Raw genomic sequence first — 10,835 nt, 5'->3', positions numbered from 1 at the left:
GTTTAAGGGTGATCTGGATACAACGTTGGAGGCTGGTTTCAGGTCACCGTGGCAGATCATGCAAAATCAAGCTTCTTGTACCTCTGACTTTTAAGAACCAGATATTTTATAATGCAGTAGTTCATCTTTTGTACTGATGATTCAAAGAACTTCACATTGTCTTCTACGCAGATGGACTGAAACTTGAGATATGCTGTTGTTTTGTTTTATGTGACCTTAACTGAGATTTGTCCGCTTTGTTCTTACAAGTCCAAAAGTAGAACAACTTCTGTTTTTAATAAAATAACATGTTCTTTTCATCAGGGAAAAGAGCCTGGATCGTATCACACTGATCAGACATAATAATCATCCAGTGTTCCACTAAATGTCGTTATACAATAGCACCTCTGAGCTACAGAAAGCTGTGGAGCTTTCAGACAAAGATGCTGATCACCTGGCAACAAGACTGTTTTGACTGAAGCTTCCATCAAACGGAGAGGCGTATTAGTGTTGCTGAGAAGCTGGGACACCAAACAGATGCACATGAATGTTTAATCAGTCAAATCACTCACAATCACAACTGAGTCCAAAAATGTATCTGTGACTGAAACAAGTTAATACTGAACCGCATATTTGGCTTAATGCATTGTTCATATTAATATCTCTCTATTAATATCTTTACCTATATGTTTTTTATCTACGAAAGCCTTCAGAAAATGTTCTCCTTTGCTCCAGTTACATTCCTCCCCGAGACATTTTCTTCGGCCTTCTCATTTTACCAGCTGCATGCTGGGAGCTGGCCAAGCTGAATTCCTGACCGCTGCTGTCTGGGCTCTGTATACCTGCACACAGGTAACCTTACCGAGCTGGCCCTGAGCCCCGCCCGGCCCTCGACAAAAACCAGAGCTTCAAGGTGATAGAACAGGCTAACATGATGAGTCCTCTGGCTAAGAGTCGTCAGCATGAGACAGAAAACTTGTGTAAGATTAAATATCAGCTGGACCAAAACATCGACGCAGCACTGAAACATTTTCTTGTTGTTCTGTTTTTGAACTCAACTAATCTGACTATTTTTGTGAGGAATAATGTCCTATACCTAGATAATGAAACCATCATCCATCACTCCATCTATCAGTTTTGTGTCATCAGGGTGGCTGGGGCTAAGTACGGTAGCCTAGGCAAGTCCTCCAGCTGCTCCAGGGGGTGAGACATTCCCAGGTCTGCCCTGAGCTCTCACGTCCCCAAAATATATCCAGAGAGATGTCATGTGTAATCCTTGTGTTCTGGGTCTACTCCAAGTTTCCTCCCAGTTGGACATGCCTGGAGCATCCTGACATCCTGATTCACATCTTAACTGGCTCCTGAAGGAGCAGTGGTTCTTTCTGGATGTCTGAGCACGCCACCTTGTCTCAACACAGGGCTTTCAAAACAAAAGTGAAGTTAGAAATTGTAATACTTTCTCTTGGACGGCTCTTATGCTACTATTTTATTTGCCAGGTTTTGTGGCCAAAGGTCAATTAAATTGCACATTGGACACCTGAATTTATTATTCTCTAACTCTACTGATCCAGTTGCACCATGCTGAACGTCTGCAACTGACTGGTTAACAGTTCCTTCTGAATGAAAATGAGCCTTTCATATGACGGTTTCTGGTTTTATCCTTGTGTATTATAGTGGGAGACAACTGGAGGCCATCAGTGAGAGAAATCACTGACTGTTCAGCTTATGTGAATCAGTACACAAGAAGAGCAATGGAAGTGAGCAAAGTAGCAACTGCTTTGTGTGTTCTAGTGTCACCTTTTGGCTGTGACAGGCAACATGAGGCGATGCAAGTCGTCTCTTGTCGCTGCTAGTCCTTTGATGTCAGTTTGGATTGTCTGAACAATAATGACGGTCCCTGGTCACTTTCTCCTCTCTAAGCTGTGAAAGATGGCAAGCTATGATAGGTTACACGTTGTCTGCCATGTCTGTTAATCACGTTATAGCAAGATTCACTTTGTTAATCCCCGATGTGGACATAATTTTTTCACTCACACAAACTCAGGTCTTGTAGATATGAAAATGGGATTGATGGGCTGCCACATAGCGGCACATTGGAGCCCTCGGCAGAGCCCAGGAAGTGAACTGGCACCTCTCCAGCTACAAGTTCACACTTCATACTTTTCCATCTACAGGGAACCAGCTTTACTGGTCTTTGTGCTTTGTGCAACGTCCATCCTTGATTCCAGAAGTTCTGTTTAAAACGGGTGGAAAATGGTTTGTTAAATAGCACGAAGGTTCCAGAGCTAATTTGTTTGAAAAACACTAACTGTGGTCCATGCTGGACTTGAACCAGCCATCCTCCAGTTCCAAAGTCAAGTCCCTACAGACTGAGCTACCAACAATCACTTAATCTGGCACAGTGGGCAAATTAAGTGATTACACAATTGTTTAGTTAGCTTTGCCTGCACTAGGACGACCTGCACAGATCTTCAAGACATGAAAAGTTGATGAATTCTGCATTAGGTGGCCCTTACAGCCACACGGATTCATTAATATGTCCTCCAAATGTTTTTTGTGATTAAAGTCCTTGATTATGCGGACGTTTTCTTAAAAATGCGATGGAATATGGGAATATTTATGATTTATGTGATGAAATTGTGGGAACTGGGTTTGATGAAAAAGAAAGTGATTCCCCAACTCTCTAGGCTACTACCTTAATGTAAAGAGTCATTTTTATTACTTCCTTTTATAAAAAATACTACTAGAAAGGGGAATGTTTAAGTTCTCATCTTGTTTTATTTCAGACCTTAATAAACACATGGCTCAAACTTACAAAACATTGATGAGTCAAACAAGTTCTGTAGCTTTGCGCGGTCTTTTGCGCTTATTTTTGTTGGCAAATAAGACTGATTTGCGGGCTTAATCATGGCTTCATCATGGCTTCATCACAGGTTTGCAGGTTTTCAATGATGTTCATGTTGCGCAATTACGTCACTTCATAACGTTCCCATGGCAACAGGGGAAAATGGCTGCTCTTGTGTGAGGTAAACGCAACATTTTTCAACTTTCTGCTAAGATATATCTGACTTTTTTGCAACGAAAATGCGGGGATTATGAAATCATGCAAGCCATGCATATTTTGCGCAGAAATCTGCAATTTATGCGGCGACAGTGTGGCGTATTTGAAAAAATGCGGCATAAATATGCGGGGGCCACATACAGCTAAACTAATTTCAGCAGCTTGTATCTTGCAGATCTCGGTCTTCGGTGAGGGTTAGGGTTACTGACTGGGTACTGTTGGCATCGTTCTGTCACGTACCGTCTCGTCCTGACTCACGAACAAGACCACATCATCTGCCAAAAAGTGGAGATGAAGTCCTACGTTTATTATACTGGGCACTCTCCACACCTCAGCACCGCTTAGAGATTCTTTCCATGAAAAGCTCCTCCATATCTGCTGCCAAGGCACAACCCTGGCAGAGCCCAGTCCCTTCAACTGAATCCGAAAAACTGTCTCACCGAAGGAAAAATGTCTGCTTTATCTTCCACCAACACAGCTCAAATATTTCTATACACAATATTTACTCATTTTCATCCTTGTCAACAAAATAACAAAAACCCTTCCTCCGAGAGCGATCGGTAGGGGAAACACAAAATGGGAGATCCGCTGTTCCTCCTCCTTGTTTTTACGTCCAGATCAACCCTCAGACTTCACTGACATCAACGGTAGAGAACAAAAAAACCTGAGGATTCAGTGACAGCAGATGATGTCAAGTCATCTCATGTCTGCCACATCCTTTGTGTCGTTTTTTCCCACGTGTCCCCCTTCGGTTCAGAAGTCTCGTTCTCGACAAACAAACAGGAGACAGAGAAGCTGATTATTAATCCAATCCAATAAAAATCGGTCCTGTTCGATGAGCCGTTCCAGTTCGTATGAGCTGTTATTAAGCTCAGAGTCAATAGAGAGCATCCCACATCACTGGGAAACCATCCGCTCATGTAACAGCTTGAACATTTGCCAATTAAACTTGACTGATGACCCAAGTCTATGACTTTGTACTGCTGCTTACTCAGACTTCAATATGAATATTAATGGAATTAATGGAGTATCAATAACTGGGAGTAGGACTCAGATCTTTATGTTGCTAACTTAGAATTTTAAAAACTGCAAACATGAACCATTCAAATTACTCCAATTTAGTTTTTAATTCAGTAGCTTCAGATTTATTAAACAGATCAATCTCTCTACAAAAGCAAATGGACATTAATCCTAAATGGTCAAGCTTTTCCTTTAAGGATGCACACAATATATTTTGGTGAGAATCACTGAGTGTAAATAAATACATTTGTTTTATTTGCAAGAAAATTCCGGGAGACAACTTTATGTCTTCTTACTCTTGTGTAAAACTTGAAAAGAACCACATTTTGGACGTTGTGACACTAATCTGACCATAACATTATAATGTTAATAAAACACCAGCTTTAATGATTAATATTAGCCAAAGGAATCGCTAATTAGCTAGCTTAATAAAGTTTTGTGTACATTAGCTTACCTCGGAGGTAATCACACCTGAGTCAGAAAACCAACCTCCAGCCCAGTTAGCCATTGTTAGCAAAACCAGTTCATAGCAACGCATTCAAAATGTGGTTGTCTTTTCAATGTAGATTAGCTTAGCATATAGCATATTTAAGTACAGGAAAGGTGGAGGTTGGCGGAGGTTCTGACCTTAAAGTTTTGAATTTAGGGCATGAGGTTAGAAAGTGCAGCTCTGTCTCTACCTGTCCTCTGTCACACTGGGAGCAGAGTCTCTCCTCTTCTGGTAGCCAGTTCTGTCTGTGGCGACCCGTTTCTATGGCCAGGCTGTGTTCACTCAGTCTGTACATTGTCAACATTGTTCTTAGTTCAGGACATTTTATTGTGATCAGGTAATTTGCCAGTGTGAATTCTCTTTTTAGGGTCAGATAACATTGTAATTTACTTTGTGTTTTGGTCGTTTCTTTCCAGTATTCAATATATTTTCTTTTTGCTTGTTGATAATTTGGTTTGGTCTGATTGAGTTGGTGTTGCTGTCCTGAGGCTGTTGGGGACATGTTACTGCAGAGAGCCTCAGGACCAGCTGGCTGAGGGGACTCTTCTCTGGTTTCAGCTCCTGGTATGTTAGGGCTTTGTGATGGTACGTCTGGGGGTTAACTGATTTATCTTCTCTGTATTTTTAGTAGGAGGGGGTATTGGCCGAGTTCTGCTCTGCACAGATTATTTGGTGTTTTTCTCTGCACCTGCAGGATGCTCTTACAGAACTCAGTGTGGAAAGATTCTATGATTGTTTTGTCCCATTTGTCAAATTCATTATTTAGTTTTGGTCCCCAAATTTCGCTGCCATATAGAATTATTGGTTCTAGTACAAATTGGAACATTTTAAACCAGATTTTGATTGGAATATAGATTTTAATGTTTCTCTTTATTGCATAGAAAGCTCTCCTTACTTTGTCCCTCAGATCTTTCACAGCCATGTTGAGGTTTCCTGTGTATGTAATGTTGAGATCTCTCTCTCTGTCTGTCTCTCTCTCTCTGTCTGTCTCTCTCTGTCTGTCTGTCTGTCTGTCTGTCTCTCTCTCTCTCTCTTTCCGTCTCTCTCACTCTCTGTCTGTCTCTCTCTCTGTTTGTCTCTCTCACTCTCTGTCTCTCTCTGTCTCTCTCTCTCTTTTTCTGTCTCCCTGTCTCTCTCTCAGGTTGACCTGTACGTGAATCCCCTCCCACCTCCTCCTCTGATGTCACAACTGTAAGGGTGTGTGTGTGTGTGTGTGTGTGTGTGTGTGTGTGTGTGTGTGTGTGTGAGAGAGAGAGAGAGAGAGAGAGAGAGAGAGAGAGAGAGCTTATTTAAAGGGCTGACTCTCTCGCTGGGCGATCGACACCAGCTCAGCATCATCAGCTTACCGCCTGCTGCTTCCAGGGAATAAACTCTGAATATTTCTCCTGAGAGACGTCTGCTGCACAAACAGTCAGTAAGAGAGCTAACTGCTTTACTGTCTGAATTCATTTGGTTTACTGACTGATTGACCAGCCGTTCACTCAGACTAAGAGTTCGTTGTTTTCTTTCTGCTTTACTACTTTACTGACTGACTGGTTCACTGACTGGCTGACTGGTTTACTGACTGACCAATAACTCACATATTGTTGACTAAACTGTAAAATAACTGACCAAAAACTGGTTGTCTGGTTTACTGACTGTTTCTTTCACAGTCTTACTGCTAACTGGCTTTTTCACTGATTTACTGACCGTTAACTTTGTGATTGGTTGACTGGTTTATTTTGTTTGTCTGTTTATTGTTTTATTGACTGGTTAACCCGTTTAGTCATCTCATTCTGCCTGGTTTACTGACTGTTTCCAATATTATTGACTTGTTGTATTGACTGGCTGGTTTACTGAGTTAACTGACAGTCTTCTCTATCATGTGTATTTACTAACTTATTAACTGGTTTACTGACTGACCAATAACTGTTTGACTGGTTTAAATATAGTTTTTCTATTTATTTTGTCTATAAACTGGTGTACTGACTGGTTGATGGTTTTCATTGACACTGTATGACTGAACCAGTCTTTACTAGTTGGCTGGTATTTACTGCCTGGTTACCAGCTGGTTTACTCACTGTTTGAGTGGTTTGCTGACTGGTTTCATACAGTTTATTGTTGTTTAATGTATTATTGTCTGAGAGTGTATAAACTGGTTTACCGGCTGTTTCACTAAGTTAACTGTTGACTGTACTGATGGTTAACTAGTTGACTGACCTCAACTGTTTACTGACTGGTTTACCCATTATTGCTGGTTCCTGTACCATGTGTTAACTAACTGGCTGGTTGATTAGTTGTTTTCACTTTGTGCCTTACTTACTGGCTGTTGATCCAGGCTCATAAATGTTACTCATATTTGCTGACTGGGTAACTGGTTTACTGCCTTGCTGACTGGTTTTAATTAGAGGACGACTAACTGGTTTAATAAATTAACTGTTAACCTGTCTTCACTTGACTGACTTGTCGGACTGTTTCCTGCCTGGTTTACTCATTGACTAACATTGACTGACTGGTTTATGGAGTTGTCTGTAACCAGTATAATCATTCTGTACTAGTACTGACTGAAATTGTTAACCATTTACAACCTGGTTTTCCTGTTGTTTGCCCACTTTGCTGACTGGTTTTTTTACTCCTGTATCCTGTGTACGGTTTGAACTCGTTTACTGGCTGTAAAACCGGATGAGTTAGTTCAACTCAAACTGAGGAAACCAATTAACTTTTGATTTGAGTACTTGTTGCTATGGTAACTTAGTAAATTAAGTATATTTCACTCAGATGTAACTTTTCACCAAAAATGAGTTCACAGAATTTATTGAAATAAAGTAACTAAAAATATACAAATGTTACAACTTAAGTTTAATTTACTTAAAACTGCTGATAAAAGAAATTTACAATGAATAAATTATCCTGATGCTACACAGCGTTATCAATTATATTATGTGATCAATACTTAATAATATTATAGTATTATAGTTAATATTATAATATTATATTTAATTAACTATAACGTTGTAATATTATAATATTATAACATTAAATATAATATTATAACATTATAGTTAATTAAATATTATATTTAATGTTATAATATAACATTATAGTTAATTAAATATAATATTACATTTATTCAACTTATTTTTAGTGCAAAGACTCAGACACTCAAACAGGAAGTTATGTTAACTGCTTTTATTAAAATAAGCTGTCTGATTATAAATGTTTATCATATCTACATATTCAGATTTGTTTATCGACTGTTTATGATCACACGTGGACGTATTTAAAGACTGTTTGTGTTTCAGGTGCAGAAATGTCTCAGCTGTCTGTCCTGCTGCCTCTCACAGGTACACCCTGCCTGTCTGTCTGCCTGCCTGCCTGTCTGCCTGTCTGCTGTCTGTCTGTCTGTCTGCCTGTCTGCCTGTCTGCCTGCCTGCCTGTCTGTCTGTCTGTCTGTCTGTCTTCCTCCTTCAACGTGCCCCGGGGGTAGATGTTAATTATTATCATTCTTTCATTATTGCAGCCGTTTTAAAAGAGTTATGAAATAATAAAAGTCTAATTTATTGATTTTAATATTGATCACTCACCTGCTGATCTCTCTTTCTCTGCAGGCCTTTTATTTCTGATCTCCTCAACGTCCGGCTCAGAATCCAGTGGTCAGTCCTCAGTGTTACCCGTCTGTCTGTCTGTCTGTCTGTCTGTCTGTCTGTCTGTCTGTCTGTCTGCCTGCCTGTCTGTCTATCTGTCTGTCTGGCTGTCTGTCTGCCTGTCTGTCCACAAGGTATACTGACCTGCAGGTAACCGTAGCAACAGTGCTTCTGCTTCCTAACCCGGCCTGACGGGTTAAACTACAAACACACGGAGGACGATTTAAACACCTTTTTCAATCCAGAATCAGCTGTGAAATATTCTCTGATAAATTCATCTCAATGTTTTTGGTGTTTGTTAGTTTGTCTAGTGTGGAGCGGAATCACAGGGCCAATACACTTTCAGTTCATAATAATAATAATAATAATAATAATAATAATAAAGAATCACCTTTTAAAAACAGAGTTTTCCAAGTCCTTTGACAGAGAAACAAATATACGCAAATATAATTAAATATATAAACAATGAATAATACAATAATAACAGGAGAATAGAAGCCATAAAATTAACTGAATATAACATAATAAAATAGATGGAATAAAGTGAAAGAGGTCACTGATTGTCACAGCCACCTAGAGATTAAAGCCAGAACATAGAACATGGAACATACAGAAGGACTTGAGGACCAACGGGGGGTCAACAGGTCTGCCATGTAGCTTGAAGCCAGACGGGCTTTAAAAGTCCATTATAAACCCAACAGAGTGATTACGAGATAGTAACAGCGGTGGTTCTCACCCTGAGGGTCCCGAGTCCTGCCTGGATCACAAGATAAATCTGAGACCGGATGATGATCACTTTTCTGGCTTTACTCCTTAACTGTAGGCATGGCCGGATCAATACTTTGGTACTCACTAGCTACTGATTTGGTATCGATTCCTCTTTTAAATGATCAATAATACAATTATATAAATCAAAACGTTGGTGGCTGAATCATTTCCAAATGTTTTCAGCTGCAATATTTTACTGTTTGTCCCAAAACAGCTCCGACAGATTGAGCTAGTCTGTGTCACATGACTGTGGAAACCAGTGAGACCTTTAATCTGGAAGAGCCACCGAGCAGCAACCGGAGGAACCTCTTCAAACATTAAAAAACAACACAACCTCGTCATATAAGGTTATATAAGGTCATATAAGGTCATATAAGGTCATATAAGGTTACATATGGTTACATATGGTTATAACAGGAAATAAAACACTGTAAAAACTGTCAAACAATGGCAGTAAATCTCTGATATCCGATGGCAAAACCTTTAGGAATTTATGCAGAATAAAGTTTTTATTTTACAGACTGTAAATTACACAGAAAACCACCGTCAGTACATTCATATGGTATTTTCATAGCAAAACTCCCACTTTAACCATAAAATCAACAGTATTAATATAATTTTACCGTAACAGTTGAAAGGTTCTACCGTTTTTTGTTGTAAAAATAACTTTTCTAAAAATGACCGTTATTTTGAAAAGTCACATAACCATTTAAGATAAATAATAGCTATCAGTATTGTATTAAAACCATTGGTATCGCCCATCATTACTTTGTATGTCAGATCTTTGCGTTGCTAATTTTAGCTCTTCGGGCAGATAAAGTGTACCTATAAACAATGTGAGGCAGCAATCTCTCCGTCTGAAGGCTCTTCTCTTCACTTTGATGATTTGTTTCAGTCCCTGTGTGTCTCTGGACGGGCGGAGGTAACTTTAAACCTCACTGTTTGACTTCTTGTTGATCCTCAGATCTTTTCTTTCAGTGTTTATATTGAGCCTGAATCATAAAAATGTCTGAAATTTAAACTAACCGCTTGTCTTTTCTCTCTATAATAGATGAAACAGATGAAAAGCTCCTTTTATCCCGCGTCAATCCGGACTGTATTTCAATGACTCGTTCATGAATAGTATTATTATGTAACAGTAAGCTCTCTTTATCCTCAGTCGTAAATCCAGCTGATTCTCCCAGTGTTCTGAAGGTGTTCTGTGGATTATTATAAGTGTCTGTACAACCAGCTAAAAACATTATTACCATCAATATTTATTTATTAGTTAGCTTTTTACAAAGTGGTTATATTTAGTCTCTTAATTAATCTTAATCACACGTGTTTTTAAAAGTCCAGGTGAAATGAAAAATATAATTCTAACCCTTTAAGATCAGATCCTGATGCATTCAGTCCCGGTCTGGACCTGCTTATTTTCTGTATGAGACCGATTAATGGTTGCTTTTAGATTTGTGCAAAATTCTGGCGTCGCAAATCACACAATTTAGGTCATCGCTGTTACCACTGTACAAATACAACTTTATTAACACTGTACAAATACAACTTTATTAACACTGTACAAATACACAACTTTATTAACACTGTACAAATACAACTTTATTAACACTGTACAAATACAACTTTATTAACACTGTACAGACACACAACTTTATTGACACTGTACAAACACAACTTTATTAACACTGTACAAATACAACTTTATTAACACTGTACAAATACAACTTTATTAACACTGTACAAATACACAACTTTATTAACACTGTACAAATACAACTTTATTAACACTGTACAAATACAACTTTATTAACACTGTACAAACACAACTTTATTAACACTGTACAAACACAACTTTATTAACACTGTACAAACACAACTTTATTAACACTGTACAAAT

At 38.8% G+C, this 10,835-nt stretch overlaps 1 protein-coding gene across 2 annotated transcripts in view; it reads left to right on the top strand.

Annotated features, from left to right (window-relative positions):
* The first annotated feature begins 5,859 nt into the window (after positions 1 to 5,859).
* Positions 5,860 to 10,835, top strand: part of coch (coagulation factor C homolog, cochlin (Limulus polyphemus)) — a 14,166-nt gene continuing 9,190 nt past the window's right edge. The window contains exons 1-3 of one of the 2 annotated variants that reach the window (XM_051398971.1): positions 5,860 to 5,960; positions 7,832 to 7,873; positions 8,138 to 8,182. In XM_051398971.1, coding sequence (XP_051254931.1) covers positions 7,840 to 7,873; positions 8,138 to 8,182 — 79 coding nt within the window. In that variant the 5' untranslated portion in view covers positions 5,860 to 5,960; positions 7,832 to 7,839. Of the gene's footprint in view, positions 5,965 to 7,831; positions 7,874 to 8,137; positions 8,183 to 10,835 lie in introns of both variants that reach the window. The other variant, XM_051398972.1, reaches the window with a different exon arrangement.

This window comes from Dicentrarchus labrax, unplaced genomic scaffold (assembly GCF_905237075.1).
Source record: "Dicentrarchus labrax unplaced genomic scaffold, dlabrax2021, whole genome shotgun sequence".
NCBI classification, from domain to species: domain Eukaryota; kingdom Metazoa; phylum Chordata; class Actinopteri; family Moronidae; genus Dicentrarchus; species Dicentrarchus labrax.
Note: the sequence above shows the minus strand (reverse complement) of the source record. Positions and strands in the feature narration are given on the sequence as shown.